Source organism: Podarcis gaigeae, assembly GCF_964106915.1.
Source record: "Podarcis gaigeae genome assembly, chromosome: 16".
Taxonomy (NCBI): domain Eukaryota; kingdom Metazoa; phylum Chordata; class Lepidosauria; order Squamata; family Lacertidae; genus Podarcis; species Podarcis gaigeae.
The window spans coordinates 28734739-28756507 of NC_139693.1; the positions used below are offsets into that span (position 1 = coordinate 28734739).

Genomic DNA, 21769 nt, shown 5'->3' on the forward strand with positions numbered 1-21769 from the left:
CATATAAATAATACAATATACATAAAAAACAATCAATCAATCGATTAAAATGCATCCCAAAATTAATTCAAATGAATTAAAATTAAAGTTAAAACTGAACAAATGACAATCCTCAGGTTAAAACTGAAAGTGGTTAATACTCGCCAGGACCAACTGTTTCCACTGATATTATAAGGACCTGAGAGAGGGCTGGGAAACCTCCTTTGTGCTTGTTCTTAGACAAAGAGAAGATGAGTCAGACTGAACCCTGACCAAAGTCTGACACATATTAAGAACTCTCTTAATTGTCCGACTGTCAGTCTTTAGGCTGTCAAAACTCATGCACAAGAGGGTGGTACTGGCATGCTCAACTATTATTATTTTTTGAGGGGGGTGATGACTGAGCATGTTCAGTGGGTGTGGAATTCAGGGTGATTATTGGGGGAATGGAAAACAGCACTTCTACATTTAAAGCAGTCTCATTCCCACTTTAAACAGACAGGGCTTCTCCTAAAGCAGGGGTCAGCAAGCTTTTTCAGCAAGGAAGGGGCCGGTCCACTGTCCCTCAGACCTTGTGGGGGGCCAGACTACTGGTATATTTTGAAAAAAACAAATGAACAAATTCGTATGCCCCACAAATAACCCAGAGATGCATTTTAAAGAAAAGGACACATTCTACTCATGCAAAAAACACCAGGCTGGCCCCACAAATAACCCAGAGGTGCATTTTAAAGAAAAGGACACATTCTACTCATGTAAAAACACACTGATTCCTAGACCGTCTGCAGGCTGGATTTGGAAGGCGATTGGGCCAGATCCGGCCCCTGGGCCTTAGTTTGCCTACCCATGGGCTAAGCAGTGGTTTCAGGTGTAAGGTATTTTAGATAGTACCTCTGAACCGTAATAGCCATTCAACACAGAAACAGTTCAAGAACTTGCATAAAACCATGCTTAAGGAGACATAACTATTGTGGTGTTTGAATCGGCAAGGCAGCATGAGAAACCATGATTTGATGTGGGTTTGCACTTCATGGTTTGTGCTAATTGTTTTGCTGTGGTGTTTGAATTGATAAACTATAGCTATGGCCATCACTGCCTCCAGACAAGGCTGCTCCTAGGGACTGAAGTGATGAGCAGGAGGAGAATAAAAGCAGACAGCTCAAAACTAATGTGTGCCTAGAAGTTTGGAAATCGTGTTTTAGATTCTCACTGGTGGTTGGTGAGTTTTTAGTGGGATGCCTGAACTGAGCGTGCCTGTAAGTGTATGAGGATAAAAGTAGTGGAGTCTTGATGAAGCTGTATCAGCAAACAAACAAGGCACATCAATCCAAAAATTGTCATATTTTTAAAAAACTGTTCTGTAGGTAATTGAATGGTCTACCTTTTGATTACAGCTTTTTAGTAGTTTTGCATAGCTTGGCAAATTAATGATATATGAAAGCGGAAGGACTTTATTATAAGATTTTCTTTACAAAATATGAAATTTATGGGAAGTTGTTTAAAATATATGTTTGTTACGAGGATCACTGAATTGGTTTGAACACCCAACATCAACATGTTTTTCTCTTCTATGTTTAACACAGGGCAACATCAAAAGGGGTAGTGGTTTAGCATGGAGTTAGATATGCAGCATATACAATAGGTATGTCTGACCAGTCAGGTACGAGCTGATTTCCTTGTTTGTTTTGTTTTAGTGTTAAACAAAACAAAAACCCTGAACAATTTGACATTGTTCAGAGCACCGTAATTTGTTATGTGCAGATCTATTAGGTAAGGGCTTGCTTACTGGAATCAGATCATGGGTCCTTTTTGGGGTGTGTGCTCTAAACCCCAGAATAATCATGGCTAACTATTACAAACATATTATGAATCATTAAGGATGTATGATGAATCGGTATATAACGTTTGTGGAAGGCTCTTTTTCTAATCAATTTAATATGAGAATTTTAGAAAGAAGTACCTTCAGGTGCAAAACCCTGGCGAGACTAATTTTAGTTTGGGAGAGTAGTAATTAAGGAAGACACTTAATACTCTTATGTAACAGTACTGAAACTACAATTCCTTTTAGAACTTGCAATATAATCCATTTGCCTACTTACCATTACAAAAAGTGGAATATATTGCAATGTTGTAGATCGGGGTGGAGAAAACCTGTGGCTCTTCAGATATGGACGGAATAGAACTTGAATCATCCCCAATGTGCTGGCTGGAGGAGAATTGGAATCGAATATCTCCAGGGCCACAGGTCCCCCCCACTCCTCTCGTAGCTAAAGTTAACATATGCGGTGCATGCCTGTGTATGTTCACTCAGAAGTAAGCCCTGCTGAATTGAGTGGCTCTTTCTTTCAATTAGATTAAATCGGATTGCAATTTATGGCAGTCCTGCTTATGTCCTATTGAAATCATTGTGGCAAGTTAGTCACGACAAGCTTAAATCCCATTGAAATCAATGGGACTAACTTTGGCTGCAATCCTGTGCCCTCTCACCTGCGAATAAGCTCCATTGAATTCAGTGGTACTAGTGAGTAAATATGCATAAAATTGCACTGTAACTTATTCTGGATCCAACATGCTGGGTTCTGTTCAATTCTTATATCCAAATAAGTTTCTAATTTTTATTCATTCATTTATTGCATTTACAGTGGTACCTCGGGTTAAGTACTTAATTCGTTCTGGAGGTCTGTTCTTAACCTGAATCTGTTCTTAACCTGAAGCACCACTTTAGCTAATGGGGCCTCCCGCTGCTGCTGCTGCTGCTGCGCTGCCGGAGCCCGATTTTTGTTCTTATCCTGAAGCAAAGTTCTTAACCTGAAGCACTATTTCTGGGTTAGCGGAGTGTGTAACCTGAAGCAATATGTAACCCGAGGTACCACTGTATGACGAATCCATTAGATAAAGAATTCATACTGCAGAACAGCGGCGTAGCGTGGGTTGTCAGCACCCGGGGCAAGGCAAGTAATTTGCGCCCCCTAACCCCTAACCTGCCGCCGCTGCCAGCTTCTTCTTGCTGCTGCCTGGGCTGGTCTGGTGTGGTTCTCTCCCGCGCTCAGCGCTGCGCTGGGCGGCCGCTGCACTGTCCCTCCCCCAGATAGTCCCTCGCTCTCTCTCCGCACCGCACGCCTGGCACCCACCCCCTCCACAGTGGGCGGCGACCCGGCAGCTCGTATCGGATTCGCACAGCCAGCACTGCAGTGTGAGAGAGTGAGTGAGCCAGGTAGGGGCAGAGAGCTGCGAGTGCGAGCGCCCCCCCCCAAAAAATGTTGCGCCCAGTGCGGCTGGCCCCCCCTGCACCCCCCACGCTACGCCACTGCTGCAGAATAGCACTATTTCTGGGTTAGTGGAGTGTGTAACCTGAAGCGTATGTAACCCAAGGTACCAGTGTATATCCCACCTTTTTTCTCAAGGTGGTTCTATGGTTCTCCTGCTCCTCATTTCATCTTCACAACAACCTTGTGAGGACAGGTAGGCTAGGCTGAGAGGCATAAGGTCACCCTGTGAGCTTCACGACCGAGTGGGGTTTTGAACCCTTGTCTCCCAGGTCCTTGTCCAACACTAATTACTTTGCCACACTGGCTCTCGGGGGAAATTAGGGCTGGAATCCTCTACACATATCATACCTGATAGTAAGCTAAGTCAGTAAGGCTGAAGACAATGTGGTTTATCTGCAAATAAACATGCATAGGATTATGTTGCTAGTCACTTGATTTTTTTTTTAGCTGATCACATTTTATGCTCTTTTTTTAATGCTACTGGGCTTTTGAGAATACTTGCTTTTTGTGCACTATGCGACGCCAATCACACACAGAAATTGTTTTGAACACTGGGCGAGAACGAACACAGATTTTAATGCTTAATTTTGGCAGGTTTATCTGCTGTTTAATTGTGAAGATTTAAATCCATCAGGCACACCTTATTGGGAAACATTGTGTGCTTTAGCAATAGCCATGAGCATGTAGAATGTGTTGGCTCAGCAATACCAGTAACACTGCATGGTCAAGAACAGTTTCTGCCTACAAAACCGAGCCATGGCTGAACCATGTAAGTCTTACAAACACACACAAGTACTTTATGGATCCTAAAAAGCTACTAATAGAATAAGACTCTATGCATTTTTCTGGGAGTAAGCATCAGTGAACACAGTGGGACTTACTTCTGAGTAGGCATGCCTAGGATTGCATTGTTAGTACGTATGTTTAGAGGTGGGCGCTTCTGTCCAAGATGGGTAGTTGGTCCCATTGCATGAACAAAACAGCTATTTGGGGGGGGTCTGAAAGCTGTTCAGTATTGTAGACTAAAATAAAATAAGTAAATGTTGCTGTAGAGAGCTAAAGTGGGGGAAAGGAAAGAGATGGATGCAGCTGCCTGGAGACAAATTATTTCCACCTTGTTGTTTGTTTTCCCCCTGTGTGCTTGCATATCACTTCGCCAAACCCTCCTTAACGTCATTCTCCTCCCATCTGTCTTTCTGATACCCATCTGTTTAATCATTTAATTGTTTGATACTACCCAACAGCCTGTAAAACTGTCCATGTTTGGAATCCTGCTTTATTGAGTTGGGGGCCTCTTTGTTGGTGATGCCCAGGCTCTGAACTCCTCCTTTTGGGAGGCTCATTTGTGCACCCACCCACTCACCCACGCACCCACCGTTGTTCACTATTAGCCACCAAGGCAAGTCCCTGTTGTTCAGGCTATGTTGACCTTGTGCTCCATACTGCTACCTCTTCTGCTGGTTACCTAATGCTTCTGCTTATTTATTACTTAAAAGATACATTAAACCACCTTTCAGGGCACATGCCTTCACAAGGAGACGTGTAAGACTCCAAAATGCATTAATATGCAGTTGCCAAACCTGCACATGCACTCAAATCCTAAGACTCATCTCCGTCAGCAGGAGTATTTGGGCATGGTTGCTTCCACCCACAACTTTTAAATGGACTCATGGCTTAAAAGGACATCATTTTGTTCCTGTGGTATATAGGGAATGGATGGTGAGATGATTGTGCTGCTGATAATTCCACAATGCTTGCTGAGCTTTAGCATGGTGGTCTGGAAGGGGCTTAGAGCTTTAGATGAAAATGTCTGGGTCTTTTTAAATCCTTAACGTGTACTGTTGCTTGCAGATGTTTGGGAAAGTATGACTTTTTAACAATAGATATTTTCACATCCTCTGTTTTGCTTCTTATAGGTACAGAAACTACTCTGCATGTGCCCAGTTGACATCCATGGGATCTTTCAGCTGGATGAGCGCCGCAGAGATGCTGTGATTGCTTTGGGAATTTTTCTAATCGAGTCTGACTTGCAGGTACAATATGCTTCTTACTCTAAAATATGTTTGTTTACTTGACGGGATTTATAATCTGCCAGTTCAACAGCTTCCAAAAAGTTTTAAATCCTCGTAAAACTAAACAAACAAATAAACAACCAACCCTGTAATATAAAAGAGTAGCATAAAAGCAATATACTGAAGTTTAAAGTGCCTGGTAAAACAAAACTATCTTCTTGGTCAGGGGTCAGGATCCTTTTTCAGCTTTGGGCCGGTCGACCATCCCTCAGACCATGTGGTGGGCCGGACTATAGTTTTTTTGGGGGAAATGAACAAATTCCTATGCCCCACAAATAACCCAGAGATGCATTTTAAATAAAAGCACACATTCTACTCATGTAAAAATACGCTGATTCCCAGACTGTCTGCGGGCCGGATTGAGAAGGCGACTGGGCCACATCCGGCCCCTGGGCCTTAGGTTGCCTACCCCTGTTCTTGGTGCTGAAATCACATCTAGGTAGGTGTTTGGTGGGCCTCCTTGAGAAGTTATTTCCAGTCAGGGTGCCACCACCAAGTAAGTGCTTTTTCTTTGTAGCTATTCACTGCATCTCAGTTGGGGGGGGCACCCAAAGAAGGGCCTCCATTAAAACTCCTACTGGAATGTTTTAATTTGATCTGTAGCATCAAATTTAGTTAGCGCTTTGGCTTTGAAAGGATATTAAAGCTGTGTGGCAATAAACATACAGTAATCAGATGGCTATTCCTTTTCCTCTGCATGCAATATCTAGTTTCACAATCTTCTTGCCTTTGCCTTCAAAACTTTCCATGGCCTTGTCCCTTTGTATATCCCTGGGCTTATTTCCTGTTGTATCCTTTCCTGTGTGATTCGGCTCCACCACATACTGTTGTCTGAAGATGTCCCACCTTCACTCAGTTCCGCTTGGTGCCTGGTACTAACTGCCTCTTTGAATGCCTCCTTGCACCCACGTGCTTTATTTCTGTTAAGTTCCTCCTCAAAGTTTGCCTTTTTCTGGGAGACCTTTGTATCAGTCCCCTAATCCCCATGTCTTATCATAACCAAGGCAAAGTCCATGTAATTGAAATAATCACATCTTCTTCCCCTGTCTATCCACCCCTAAATTACCTGTATTCCTTTACTGTTTGCCTGAGTCTATTTTAGATTGTTGACCTCACCACCTTGGGGCAGGAACTGTCATACCGGATATTTGTAAAGCACCATGTACATAGACGTCACTGTGTTAATTTAGTAAATTAATTCAGATGGTTCTAAAATTTCCTCTTTCCATTCCAGCATAAAGATACTCTTGTTCCTTATCTTCTCCGGCTGTTAAGGGGCCTTTCCAAAGTCCAATGGATAGAAGAAAGCAATTCACGCAAAAGCAGAGGTGAGGTTTTAGATTCTTGTTGTCAGAATTTGGTCCTTGGTGGCCTTTTTTGGGTAAGTAAATGACTAAGTTTTGTAAGTGCAATCCTATGCATACCTGCTCAGAAATAAATCCCATTGAGTTCAATTAGACTTACTCCCAGGCAGTGTTATTTTGGTAAAAAGATGAGGTAAAAGGTAAAGGTACCCCTGACCATTAGGTCCAGTCATAGCCGACTCTGGGGTTGTGGCGCTCATCTCGCTTTATTGGCCGAGGGAGCCAGCGTACAGCTTCTGGGTCATGTGGCCAGCATGACTAAGCCGCTTCTGGTGAAACAGAGCAGCGCACGGAAACGCCGTTTACCTTCCTGCCGGAGCGGTACCTATTTATCTACTTGCACTTTGACGTGCTTTTGAACTGCTAGATTGGCAGGAGTTGGAACCGAGCAACGGAAGCTCACCCCGTCGCCGGGATTCGAACCGTTGACCTTCTGATCGGCAAGTCCTAGGCTCTGTGGTTTAACCCACAGCGCCACCCGCGTCCCTTGGAAGATGAGGTACTGGTACTCATATTTTGATAAAAGTGCTGTGGGTGCCAGAATGAAATAGTTGCCATGGGTAGCAAAGAAAAGCAGTGATGGTACTCTCTACAGTGGTACGAATTTAATTCGTTCCAGAGGTCCGTTCTTAACCTGAAACTGTTCTTAACCTGAGGCGTGCTTTACCTAATGAGGTCTCCTGCCACTGGCACATGATTTCCGTATGCATCCTGGGGCAAAGTTTGCAACCTGGAGCAACTACTTCCAGGTTAGCAGAGTTTGTAACCCGAGGTACCACTGTACTGGTGCACACTGTCACAAAAAGAAAGCAGTGCTCCCAGGTAAGTGTGCAAATATGTAGTGGGGATTCTTTTTCAGCCCCACAAGACATCCAAACTGGAAAACTAGCACTGTTAACTAATCAGAAGCTGATGCTGCTTTGATATTCTGGTCTATAAGCCATGCTTAAATCATGATTTCCCATGGGAATATGTAGTTTAATAAATCAAAATATGTTTTTCAAAGCTGTGCTAGCAAGGGCAGGAATGAGGATCGGGCACACGACTAACTCTCAGTCCAGTAAACCATGGTTTGTCTGAACTAGACCTTAAAGAATTTGCGACTTGTGATGGATTGCAGTTGTTGGTGCTAGTCATAATCTTGATGTGTCTCTACCATACTTGTAGGCATGCTTCCGATTCCAGAAAACTTCAGTTTCTGTTTGGTGACTTTGTTGTCAGATGTGGCTTACAGGGATTCTGTTCTGAGAGAACAGGTAAAATTCATCGGGAAAATGGGGCATGCATGTCTTGGGTAGTAAAATAAGCGTTTCCTGTATTAATCATAGTTCCATAACTTGTGTATCAACAGCTTTTTTAAAAAACAACAAACCCTGAAAATATTTATTGACTAAGGCAGCATAAGTAATGACTAAGGCAGCATAAGTAATGACATTTGAACAGATATATAAATTATTAAATAATAATCTATGAAACCAGGAGTTGTCTTCCTTCTTTTTCTCTGCCCCCCCCCCCCCCCCGGGAATTAATAGTACAAATCCTTCTAAATGTTCTCATTCTTCAGTGTATTAATTACACTAAAAGCTTATATGGAGCAACTCAAAAGAGGGCTTCTAAAATGCGGACAGTTTACCAAACTTTCTCCCTCCTGCTAGCAATTCCTTTAAGTCAGCAGTCTTTTTAGCAGTCTGTTTAGGGAAGTTTTTAATGACTGATGTTTTAATGTATTTTTAATCTTTTGTTAGAAGCTGCCCAGGCTGGCCGGGGAAACCCAGCCAGATGGGTGGGGTATAAACAATAATTATATTATATTATATTATATTATATTATATTATATTATATTATATTATATTATATTATATTATATTATATTATATTATATTATATTATATTATATTATAATATTAATTTTACCATGCTGTAAAAAGTTGCCATGATGCTGATCATTGCAAAGTTCTCAGACCATTACAGACGGTTTTGGTGACTTTACATACATTGATTTCATTGACACAAATGACAAATAGGATCTAGTAGAATCTAGAATCCTATCATAGTAGAGTCAATACGATCTACTTTTTTTGTCCCCTTGTATATTAAGGAGCAATTAATTTCCCATATATGCTAAGGGTGTGAAAGTGTCCCTTATAAGAACCACTTTCAGAAGTGTTCCTTCACATGTTCATGAGCATGGAGGAGGAGGGTGTGCCCAGAGTTCCTTCTTCCAATGTAATGACCCTTGATCCTTTGAAAATGGAGCCTTCACACACATGTGTGGGCTTCCCATTCAGACCTGTTGCCAAGTATGCAGAGGTTAAGGTGTGGTAACATTGGTGGATTGGGCCAGCGGGTACAACCCTGTTCCCTCTCAAAACACATTTGGTTAACATGTAAAGAGCACCAATAAATTGGGTCTAAAGGAAATCGTTTTGTAAATGGTTGTTTCCTATAATTCTGTTGTCTCGGGATATTCTGCGAACTTAATTTTAAATATTAATGCCCCCCCCAAAAAACCTGGCTGAAATTATAGAGTACACTGCTAAAATTCCCACTCTGTCTTAGTGTTGCACCTTTAAGGTGCCATACTCCTGCACTGCAGATTGAAATTCATCCCACCTGTAGATTTTAAAAATGCCTGTTTTGATTATTTCAGATTTTAGAGGCAATTTTGCAAGTGATGCAGGTCCTCCTGGGAATGTGCCAGTCCCCAGAAATCCAGGATAAAGGTATTGAAAATGTTCCAGTAGGTGCTGCTGTTTTTATTATTACAAATGTAAATTCAATTGTGCACTCTCACTCTCTGGTTACCTTCATGCTGTATGGTATACTTCACGGTGGGCTGGTTTCCCCTGAAACCTGCTCCCTTGAGGTTCCTTAGAACATTTCTGAGTAGAACTTGTGGTCCTTTGTTCTTGCAAATTGAGAGTCTGGTTCATCACAGCACCCTCTTATTGGCTTCTTCCTTTTTTCTGTATCCAGATTCCTCCCTCTTCCGTCTCTTGGATTTACCACTGTGCACAATTACCGTATTTTTTGCTCTATAAGACTCACTTTTTCCCTCCTAAAAAGAAAGGGGAAATGTATGAGCATCTTATGGAGCAAATGCAGGCTGCGCAGTTATCCCAGAACCCAGAACAGCAAGAGGGATCGCTGCTTTCGCTGCGCAGCGATCCCTCTTGTTGTTCTGGCTTCTGAGATTCAGAATATTTTTTTCTTGTTTTCCTCCTCCAAAAACTAAGTGCATCTTATGGTCTGGTGTGTCTTATAGAGCGAAAAATACGGTAATACAGAAATTACACCTCCTCTTTCCCTCGGTACTATGCTCCTTTATTCACCTCATCAGACTTCCCTTTTGCTCTTAGGAACTGAGGTTGACACATTTCATGGACTATATCACCCCTGACCCTTGGCCATGCTGATTGGGGCAGATAAAAGCTGAACTCCAGCACAAGACTGGAGAAGGCTGATACGTAGGCTCAGTTTAGATGTAACTGGAAACCATGGCTTTCTGTTATGTAACTGAGCAGAGCTGAACCTTGGATTTACATGCCTCCATTCTCTGTCCTTTTTTGTGGAAATGGGAAAAAGATCAGAAGCATCTTCTCTTTGCAGTTCCCTGGAAAAAATGTTCCTGTGGCTTGTTCAAAGTCTACTTAGTGCAGGCATAGGCAAACTTGGCCCTCCAGATCTTTTGGGACTACAACTTCCATAATCCCTGCCGCTGGTCCTGTTAGCTAGGGATGATGGGAGTTGTAGTCCCAAAACATCTGGAGGGCTGAGTTTGCCTATGCCTGACATAGTGAAATCAATTCAGGTTCTGAAAGGGAACCAGACAGGGGACCTTCTTGGTAGTGGCGCCCTTCCTGTGGAACAGCATCTCTTCAGATGGCAAGGAGATAAAGAATTGCACAACTTTTAGAAGACACCTGAAGGCAGCCCCGTATCGGGAGGTTTTTAACATTTGATGTATTATGTTTTTAGATATTCTGTAAGCCGCCCAGTGTAGCTGGAGAAACCCAGCCAGATGAGCGGGGTATAAATAATAAAGTTGTGGTGATGATGATGATGAAACCCCAGTTTGATTCTGATTTTGCTCTCAGTAAGTAGAATGTAAAGAAGCCACAGTACCATAAGTTCAAACGTAACAGAGAACTGTGGTTTGCTTGAAGGCAGAAGCAGATGCTTCTGATTTCCTTGCAGCTGCAAAAGAAGGAGATAAATGGTGGGATTTGAGTCTTCCTGCAACCCATTTGCAAAGCAGGAAAAAGAATGGTTTCCAATGATGTCTGAACTGGGACATTGTGACAGTAATGCTGTTTAAAAACCAACGTTGCATTTTCCAATTGGAAGAAGCAAACTTTTAGAAGCCAAAGATAAATGGACTACTTTGTTTTCCAGAATATTTATGCAAATACGCTGTGCCATGCCTGATTGGAATTTCACGAGCATTTGGGCGCTACAGCAACTCGGAAGAGTCTCTCCTGTCAAAGCTTTTCCCTAAAGTTACTCCGCATTCCCTCAGAGCCCCACATGAGTTGGATGGTATTCGTAGACGCTCTTTTAATGACTTCCGGTCGATACTTCCACATTCTCTACTGACAGTCTGCCAAGAAGGATCTCTCAAGAGAAAGACCAGCAGCGTATGCAGCATTACACAGGTTAGTTCAGTTGGTTTTGGAATAAAATTAACTTATCACCTCTTTTCTGAACCATGGATTAGTTTTTAGTATACAGGATATCACTAATTTAGCATGGCAGGCCCCAAAACATCTGGAGGGCCAAGTTTGCCTATGCCTGGGCTAGATGGACAGCTTCCATTATTAGCATCTTCTCCAGAAACAGATGTTTTCATGATCTCAGAAACTCATTGTAAATTCCACCAGGTCCTTCTGTGTTGAAAGAGCTGAGGAAATTAAAGCAGAGATTTTTTTTGCATCTGGAAGTTTCTAAGGGATGAAACACTTACTGTATATCCTGATGGGGTGGGTTTGGCCACAGATTCTAATTACCATTGGGTAGTACAGTCGTACCTTGGTTCTCAAACGCCTTGGTATGCATATGCTTTGGCTCCTGAACGCCGAAAACCCGGAAGTGTTCTGGTTTTCGAATGTTCTTTGGCAGCTAAATGTCTGACACTACTTCTGCGGCATTTGATTGAGTACAGGAAGCTCCTGCAGCCAATCGGAAGCCGCGTCTTGGTTTTCAAACGGTTTCGGGAGTCGGACTCCCAGAATGGATTAAGTTTGACAACCAAAGTACCACTGTGTCTCAGAGCTAATGTTCAGCATGGAAGTTATATAGACTCTTATAGAGCTGTCTACAGGGTGAGGAGTGTGGGGCTGTTGTTTTTTCAAAGAGGGAGTGGAATCTTTGTTTATATGCAGGCCTGAGATGTGTAGATTTGCTGGAGATTTTCAAAATCCCACCAGCTTCAAGGAAATTGGGCTATAGCTACTCTTCTGGAAATTTCAATCAGAGTATGTGTGGGGTTTTTTTGTATATGAAAAGTGACCTTTCCATGACCGCATTTTGTGTCCATTGCTACAATTCAGGTCAGTCCCGAACGTGGAATTCCTCCTCCCAGTTCCCCCGGAGGCACTACTGTGCAGTACTTTGAAGGTATGTTTTTGCCTTTTGGTGTAAAATATTTTGAATAGGGGCGTAATAAGAGCTATTGACCAATTTATGGTATGACTTTAAACAGTTATCCTGCAATGAACATTTTAGGGGTGATTCTCACCATCAAGGTTAATAAAACAAATGCAAGCAACCAAATCAATAACACAGCCTAAAAATAAGCAAACAATTGCTAAGAGCAGATCAATGTCAATTGCTCTTAAAGGCCTGAGATAGCAAGTCAGGCTTTGCTTGGTGTCTGAAAAGTAATGGCAGTGACAGACCCATTATCTTTGGGAAGAGAATTTAACTATCAAGTTTTCACCTTAGCTCAAGTAGTCATCTTTGAAGGTGAAGAAGCTCAGGGCAGAGCTTCTGCTGAAGATCTTGGCTGATGGGCAGGATGGTATGGGGTGGCAGTGTTTAAATTTATGCAATTTATCCAGCGCCGAGGGCCTTCTGGCAGTTCCCTCACTGCGAGAAGCAAAGCTACAGGGAACCAGGCAGAGGGCCTTCTCGGTAGTGGCGCCCTCCCTGTGGAATACCCTCCCACCAGATGTCAAAGAGATAAACAACTACCTGACATTCAGAAGACATCTGAAGGCAGCCCTGTTCAGGGAACTTTTTAATGTGTGACATTTTAATATATTTTTAATCTTTGTTGGAAGCTGCCCAGAGTTACTGGGGAGACCCAGCCAGATGGGCGGGGTACAAATAAAAAAATATTATTATTATTATTATTATTATTATTATTAAGCAAACCCCACAAGGTGCATGCACCCAGTTGTGCAGCCTCCTATTGGGCCGATGGAGGGCATACATTTGAGGTGTCTGAAACAGCTTGTCCCTCTCTGTATTCAGGAGGAAAGCCAGTGCCTATATATTTAGCGAAGGTGCTCATTATTAATAATAATAATAATAATAATAATAATAATAATAATAATAGTATTTTTTTATTTGTATCCTTCCCTCCCTGGCCGAGGCTGGGCTCAGAGCAGTTAACATAATAAAAAAACCATAACTTTAAAATAAGCAACCTACATCAAAAAAGTAACGTTCAACAATCATTAGGATAGTATAAAATAATAATAATATCACCATATAAAAATTAAACCGAAATCCACTCAACAGTTACAATAAATAATTTCTAAACTATAATCAATAAAACAGGGGCAAGCCACAGTACATAAAATAATACAATACAAATTGAGAAGCAGAGACTAGAGGGTGGAGCAAGGCAGGTGTTTAGACCTATACACCTTTATTTGGGAGTAAGCACCTATGAATTCAGCAGGAGTTACTTCCAAGTAAGCATGCATAGACTTAGATTGCACAGCAGCAGTCCAAAGTTTATTTACCTCTAAGGAAGTTTCCTTGAAATCATCAGGACTTCTAAGTACGGAAAGATAGGGTTGGACTGTGAGCTGCTTTTTCTCAGCATTCTTTTGGTTTTAAGGGTAGGCTATAACCTTTTGTTGCTTCCCATGTTTTTAGCTGCAAAGAGCTTCGTCGTACCAGCTAACACGTAATTTAGAAGATTAACCAGACTAATCTTAAAACAAAAACAGGTTGTGTTCAGCTTTGCTAAAATGCCTAATGAGAAAGGAAGGATCTTGAATTTCCTTTTACAGTTGCAAAAGAAAAAAATAAAGTTTCATTGCGAGCGCAGTTTCTCATGCCATGGTGAAAAAAACCATACCTGATACCCTTTTTTCTGTGCAGCTATTAAAGATAAATGAACTCTGTGCTCTTTGCATCTATTTACTCCCTCTTTTGTTGTTTCTCTGCATCTTTCTTTCACCTCAAAAAGAAACCCAAGCAAACATAGAATGGCATTAGCCTCTTTAGGTTGGAATACAACCCACTGTGGATGCACACTAAACTCTTCCACTGAAGCCAGGGCTGGCTCCAGAGAGTGGCAAAGTTGGGCATTTCCCCAAAGCCAAAAAACATAACAGAGGGCCCACAACCCTTACAGTGCTTCCACTTCCATTTTGCATGGAGTTTCCAAGACGATCATCTGATGCAGAGAAACCACAATTAACGTGTCCTACCTTTTCAAGCTTAGCACTGTCAGCACACACACACAGAGGCTGCTGTGTCTGTGGGCCCCCCCAATTCTGGATTAGAATTGACTAGAAAGGTAAAAGTAAATGACCCATGGACGGTTAAGTCCAGTCAAAGGCAACTATGGGGCTGCGGTGCTCATCTTGCTTTCAGGCTGAGGGAGCCAGTGCTTGCCCACAGATCACTTTCTGGGTCATGCGGCCAGCAGGACTAAACCTCTTCTGGCACAACGGAACACCGTGACGGAAACCAGAGCGCACGAAAATGCTGTTTACCTCCCCGCTGCAGCGGTACCTATTTATCTACTTGCACTGGTGTGCTTTCGAACTGCTAGGTTGGCAGGAGCTGGGACAGAGCAACAGGAGCTCAATCCGTCACGGGGATTCGAACCGCTGACCTTTGATCAGCAAGCCCAAGAGGCTCAGTGGTTTAGATCACAGCACCACCTGCTCCAAATTGACTAGAAACTATGCACTGGTTGAAGGCCAGTAAGTTAGTTTGTTAATACCCCATCACAGCTAGAGATCATGCAGATACTGTCTAGGGTGTTCTTCATCTCATCGTCTTTTCCTTTGTATTCTGAATTTGTATTGGAATGTGTGTATATATAGCATGCATATATGAAATTATTGTTGATGCTTTGATTCAATCTCTTTGAGGTGATTTATAGAAAGCTATTCCTGAATGGAAATAAATAATGTTTCCCCCCCTAATGAAGATGTGCTGCAAATCAGTGGAACTAGCATAGCCCTGTTCACTTTTTAACCTCAAGTATGATTTGTTTTCTGTGTTCTTTTGATGAATGGGCTACAGCCGGCATAGGCAAAGCAGTAATTAAAGAATAACTCCAATGTTTTCTGCCTCTTCTCCCTCCACCTTTAAAAAAAATAAACAGGGTCCTACCTACCTGATGGGAGTGCATTAGATCCCGATTATTACTTCTCTACAATCAGTTCCAGCTTCTCGGTCTCGCCTCTCTTTAACGGCATCAGCAACAAGGAGTTTAACATTCCACTGGAAATGCTCCGACAGCTGCTGAACATGGTATGTCATGAGGCACTTAGGCCAGCCTTCAGTAGCCTGCTGCCCTCCAAGATGTTTGGGACTACAGGTCCTATCAGCTGTGCTGGCTGGGGCTGATGGGAGCTGCAGTTCAAAACACCTGGAGGTGCCAGGTTGGCAGGTAAAAAGGTAAAGGGACCCCTGACCATTAGGTCCAGTCGTGACCGACTCTGGTGTTAGGGCGCTCATCTCGCTTTATTGTCCGAGGGAGCCGACGTACAGCTTCCGGGTCATGTGGCCAGCATGACTAAGCCGCTTCTGGCAAACCAGAACAGCGCACGGAAACGCCATTTACCTTCCCACCGGAGCGGTACCTATTTATCTACTTGCACTTTGACATGCTTTCGAACTGCTAGGTTGGCAGGAGCATAAACTGAGCCATGGGAGCTCACCCCATCGCGGGGATTTGAACCGTTGACCTTCTGATCGGCAAGTCCTAGGCTCTGTGGTTTAACCCACAGCGCCACCCGCGTCCCGCCAGGTTGGCAGAGGCTGGTCTAAAAAAACAGCAATGTTGCTAGCATGCCTCTTTGAGCCAGAATGCGCCAGGGCCTAATTTGTGGGTTGAAGAAAGAAACACTTTTAATAAGACTGAAAGAATGTCTGGCTTTGTTTTTGTGCATGTAGGTAAAGCAGATTGTTGGGGATTCAGTCCTCCGAAACTTAGATGCCGTTGTCTCTGAGGTTATTGAGGTATGTTAACTTCTTCACCACATTATTATTTTTAAAAGAACTTAGTTTGCTGCTTGCTATTGTGAATTGGACGAGCCTGATTCTTAGAGTTTAATCAAAAGCTTAATGCCTCAGAGGATTTTCCACACATATTATTAACAAACAAATGCGGGGGGACTTCTAAAAATTTGAGGTTATCTATACAGTGGTGCCTCGCAAGATGAAATTAATTCGTTCCGCAAGTTTTTTCTTCTTGCGAGTTTTTCGTCTTGCGAAGCACGGTTTCCCATAGGAATGCATTGAAAATCAATCAATGCGTTCCTATGGAGACCATCCGGGGACAGAGGGGAAGGCGCGCGCCTTCCCCTCTGTCCCCGGACCTGTTTTAAAGCAAGCGATTCTCCCCGCTGCCCCTTCCCTTGCTTCAAAAGAGGTCCGGGGACAGCGGGGAAGACACGCTGCGCTTCCCCGCTATCCCCAGAGCTTGCGGGGCAAGCTTCGTTTTGCGAAGCAAGCCCATAGGGAGATGCGTCTTGCGAAGCGGCTAAGAAAACGAAAAACTCCTTCGTCTAGTGAGTTTTTCGTCTTCCGAGGCGTTCGTCTTGTGGAGCACCACTGTAGTATTAGCAATGTAGAAGTAATGTTTGAACTCTATAGATTAGCATAGGTTACATGATTAATTTATGCCTCATTTAATTCTTTTTTAATATATATAAATAGTAAAATCTGTTCAGAAAGCAATATATGTGATGGTGATTCATAAGCTTACTTATGTTTCAATGGTATAATTGTTGTAAATTATTTATAGTATCAGCCGGTGCTTTTTTTTGTGTGGCGGAACACAGGAGTATGCATACCCCTAAACATTTTGTGAATCTCTGTACTTTTGTCCATTTACTGTATTTATTTTCCCCGATTTGAAGCATAAAATGGTATTTTTCTTGAGTCAAAATGAGAGTACGCCTAAACATTTTTAAAGAAAAGAATCACTGGTATTCAGCCATATATGTGGTGCTTTATAAAGAATTGGGGTGGGGGCAGGTCTTTGCCCTAAGCTGCTCAGTAAAAGCTCAAGGAAGATGAAGGGAGGAGGGAAGAGGAAACTCAATCATTCTACAGAGATTAATCCTGGAAGAAAGCTTTTGGTGTTTCAATATTGCTCTCCAGATGATTTTTCAAATTGGCTGCACGTAACTACAACTCTCTTTCCATTTTATAGGAAAATCCCCATGCAGATTTGTTCTACAAAATGTTCAGTGACCCACTTTATGTTGCCCAGTTCAAGATGCTGAGAGACACGTTGTACTATATGAAAGGTGATATTTGAAATGATAAGCTTTTACCCTTGGTGACGAAAGAGAATTGCAAGTATATGAGTTTCATGCTTGACATTGTCGACCGCTGCTCTATAGCATGCAAATGTCTTTAGGGTGAATGATGGTGCAAAAAGGAATAGTTTAAGTAAGGCACCAGCAAAATTTTTCAGCAGGGGGCCGGTCCACTGTCCCTCAGATCTTGTGGGGGGCCGGACTATATATTTTTTGGGGAAATGAACAAATTCCTATGCCCCACAAATAACCCAAAGATGCATTTTAAATAAAAGCACACATTCTACTCATGTAAAAACACACTGATTTCCGGACTGTCCACGGGCTGGATTTAGAAGGCAGTTGGGCCCGATCCGGCCCCTGGACTTTAGTTTGCCTACTCATGGTTTAAGTCCTCAGGAATAGACTAGGTAGCGAGACTATGAATTGACTGGTGCCTTACACTTTGAAATAAGTTTGTTTTAGAAAAGTGCTGTCGTGTTTCACCAGCTTTTAGCTTTTGTTGCTCCTTTCAGTTTAGAGGCGACCACTGTAAGAATCTAAGCTCCCCCTCCGCTCTCTTTACCTTCTCAGATCTCCCAACCTCGTTTGTGAAGGAAATTCATGATTTTGTGCTGGAGCAGTTCAACAGCAGCCAGTCGGAGCTCCAGAAACTCCTTCACGACGTAGACAGATTACACAATGAGCTGAACCCTCTGAAGCTACGTTGCCAAGCTAACGCTGCTTGTGTGGATCTCATGGTGTGGGCTGTGAAGGATGAGCAAGGTGTCTTGAAGCATATGTTTTTAAAAAATATATTTTTAAAGTTTCTGGCAAAATAGCTTGCACTATTTTTGGTAGGCTGCATTCACCCCCCCCCCCCAAAAAAAACCCCAACCCTGCATGACATTTTGTAAAGAGCTTTTAATCCAAGTTCTGGGGTGGATGGGGCGTTACTGCCTGGTGGGAAATCTCCACAAAATTCATTATCTGGCACTTTCCCCCAGTTTGCCTGAAAGCCTCCTTGGGTGTCTTTTGAAACACGCAATTCAGTTGGCCTTTTCCCCCAAGAGAAACCTAGTAATTAATCATTCATTCTTCCATGCGGACTTCATAAAAGTCGTAGCTGTCAAAAGAAAAGAAAAGAAAAAAACTATTCTTACATGGCCAAGCATGCTTTTATATCCTTTTGTTCTTTTTCAAATAAGGTGCAGAAAACCTGTGCATTAAACTGTCGGAGAAACTGCAGTCCAAGACTTCCAGCAAAGTAATCATTGCTCACTTGCCTCTTCTGATTTGCTGCTTACAGGTATGCTAGTAATTTTGAAATGATTATGTAAGTATGGTGTAAGCTCTATTTCCACTACCAGGATTGGGAACTTGTGACCTTCCTGCATGTTGCTGAGACTACAGTTCCCATCACCCCCCATACCACATGCCCAGTGGTCAGGGATGATGGGAGTTGTAGTCCAACAGCACCTGGAGGGCCCTAGGTTCCCCATCCCTGGTATAGACAGTGGACTGCTTCAGACACAATAGCCAAACTCCTTCCAGATAAATTATTCAGTGGTGGTAATAATAATAATAATAATAATAATAATAATAATAATAATAATAAATTTTATTTATATCACGCCCTCCCCAACCGAAGCCGGACTCAGGGCGGCTAACCACAATAAAATACTGCAACGTTCTAAAAACATTTCATTATAAAAATTAATTAACATCAAATTGATGGCAACCATAAGCTTAAGTTCTGTAAAGACTGCCAAAGGAGGGAGTCAGGCTGCGCCCTGACCAAAGGCCTGGTGGAACAGCTCTGTCTTGCAGGCCCTGCGGAAAGATGTCAAGTCCCGCACGGCCCTAATCTCATGTGACAGAGCGTTCCATCAGATCGGAGCCACAGCCGAAAAAGCCCTGGCTCTAGTTGAGGCCAGCCTAACCTCTCTGTGGCCTGGGACCTTCAAGATGTTTTTATTTGAAGACCATAAGTTCCTCTGTGGGACATACCAGGAGAGGCGGTCCCGTAGGTACGAGGGTCCTAGGCCGTATAGGATACAGTGCTGAGATTCTTCTGTACATAATGATGTATCTTTATAGTGCCCCTGCATTGCAGTGATCCTCACTTTTAAGGCCAGGGAACAGATGTGTGGAATTTTGCACACATTTGTCAGTGTCACATGGTTGCACGCCGCCTTCTGCTGTGCAATATTACAACACCACTTAGAAATGTTAACGATTAAACAGCATTTGATAAAGCCATGAGCTGTAATGCATAATTCAAGGTGTTAGTATTAGCATATGAAACCCAAAATGGCTTGGGACCCAGGTACCTAAAAGAGTGCCTTCCCCAATACAGTGGTACCTTGGTTCTCGAACATAATCCGTTCTGGGAGTCCGTTCAACTCCTGAAACCGTTCGAAAACCAAGGCATGGCTTCCGAATGGCTGCAGGAGCTTCCTGCACTCAAGCAGAAGCCGCATTGGACGTTCGGCTTCTGAAAAACGTTCACAAACTGGAACACTTCCGGGGTTGCGGCGTTTAGGAGCCCATTTGTTCGGGAGCCAAGCCATTTGAGTACCGAGATACCACTGTATCTTAGATGCCCCTATCAGAATTTGATGCCTTGGGTGTGCCACCACTGCAGGCTGCCTGCTTGGTGCCGACCAGTGGCAGGGCCTTCTTGGTAGTGATGCCCTGTTTGTGGAGTGCCCTCCTCGGCAAGGTGCCCCATTATTGACTTTTAGAATGATTTTTTAAAAGAAAATATCTGTTCACCCAAGCATTTGTTGAGTGAAAAATATTGTTCATGGCAACCCTGAAATCACTAGCTGAGGGGACCATTCTTAAGATTCTAAAATTACAGTGGTACCTCGCGTTAAGTACTTAATTCGTTATGGAGGTCCGTTCTTAAGCTGGAACTGTTCTTAACCTGAAGCACCACTTTATCTAATGGGGCCTCCTGCTGCTGCCGCACCGCCGGAGCACGATTTCTGTTCTCATCCTGGAGCAAAGTTCTTAACCTGAAGCACTATTTCTGGGTTAGCAGAGTCTGTAACCTGAAGCATATGTAACCTGAGGTACCACTCTATTATTGTTGCTGATGTGCTTGCTAAACTGGGCTCCTCCGGGAGGAAGGGTGGGATATAAACTGAACGAATAACTCTCAATTGAACTATTAACTAAATAATACAAATATCTTTCTCTTAGGGTCTAGGCCGCTTGTGTGAGCGTTTTCCTGTGGTGGTTCACTCGGTCACTCCATCCTTGAGAGACTTTCTCGTGATCCCTTCTCCAGTTCTGGTGAAACTTTACAAGTACCACAACCAATATAATACTGGTATTATGTTTTTTTTATCGCGGTATGGCCTCTTTTGTGATAAGCTGATCTAATTCGTTGTGTCTGCCTGCCTCTCTCTTTATTGTGACATGTCTTGGTAGCGCTAGTCGAAGTTACATTGATGAATATCCTAACTGCATTTTTATCCAGCCTTTCATTCATGGAACTGGTGGTATATATGGCGTTCCCTCTTTCCATTTGTCCTTGCAACAACTATGCAGGAAAAGTTAATCTGAGAGGTGGTGGCTGGCCCACTTTACGACTGAGCTGGGATTTTTTTTAACTTGAGTGCCTTTGGTTCTCCTTCAAAACCCTCTATCCCAAGGGGTGCCAACCTTTTTGAGCCCATGGGAAATTTGGAATGCTGAGAGAATTTTCTGGGCATCGCCACCATTTGTGTTCTCCCCACCCCCAGAAAAAATATTTTTTATTTTTAACACAGGGGCTTTTCTGTAAGGTTTGGATAAAGGTTGGATCCAGGAGAATTAGCACATCTGCTTAAATTTGCAAGGGGTCTGCAAAAAAACACACCCCACAAAGAAGTTAAATCTTCATTTGGTAGATCACAAAGTAAAAATCACAGGTCCAGTGCTTGCCGGCACCACAGACATAGAGCCGAGGCATGGACCTTGGTTAATTTTACATTGGCTGGTGGTTTTGTCATTATTCTATTTCTGAACATATCTGTGGGCACAAAGGCACTTAGATTTGATAGTGGCTTGTGGGACTCCCTTCTTTTAAAAAAACACAACCCCGAGGATTCATAGCTCTGTTCTGATGTTTTTGGTGCCACGGCAGTTCTGGAAAGCATCTGATTTGTGATTTTTACTGGTGTTTGAGGGAGGGAAAACATCCCCCCCCCCAATCATGCAGTTTCAAGAGGACCCTTTTCATTAGACCTCTCTCTTTCTCCCTCCCTCTCTCTCCATTCTCTTCTCCTCCTGACTCCTGCAGCTCCTCACTGTTCCCCCTGCCTCGCCCTCTGTTTCTTCCATTTTCCTCCCCATAGTCTCCCAGATACACT

The 21769-nt window shown here is 42.9% G+C and overlaps 1 protein-coding gene and 1 long non-coding RNA gene across 2 annotated transcripts in view; one reads left to right on the forward strand and one right to left on the reverse strand.

Annotated features, from left to right (window-relative positions):
• The window catches only part of LOC310834328, a 226369-nt gene that overhangs the window by 29079 nt on the left and 175521 nt on the right, over window positions 1–21769 (reverse strand). The window lies entirely within an intron of this gene.
• PI4KA (phosphatidylinositol 4-kinase alpha) overlaps window positions 1–21769 on the forward strand; it is a 96102-nt gene that overhangs the window by 5559 nt on the left and 68774 nt on the right. Inside the window, exons 2-13 of the mRNA XM_083716798.1 lie at window positions 5165–5281; window positions 6555–6648; window positions 7852–7940; window positions 9335–9407; window positions 11080–11339; window positions 12234–12300; window positions 15260–15408; window positions 16054–16119; window positions 17318–17414; window positions 18000–18191; window positions 18614–18714; window positions 20616–20745. Of these exons, the coding sequence (XP_083572924.1) occupies window positions 5165–5281; window positions 6555–6648; window positions 7852–7940; window positions 9335–9407; window positions 11080–11339; window positions 12234–12300; window positions 15260–15408; window positions 16054–16119; window positions 17318–17414; window positions 18000–18191; window positions 18614–18714; window positions 20616–20745 (1435 nt within the window). The remainder of the gene's footprint in view (window positions 1–5164; window positions 5282–6554; window positions 6649–7851; window positions 7941–9334; window positions 9408–11079; window positions 11340–12233; window positions 12301–15259; window positions 15409–16053; window positions 16120–17317; window positions 17415–17999; window positions 18192–18613; window positions 18715–20615; window positions 20746–21769) is intronic.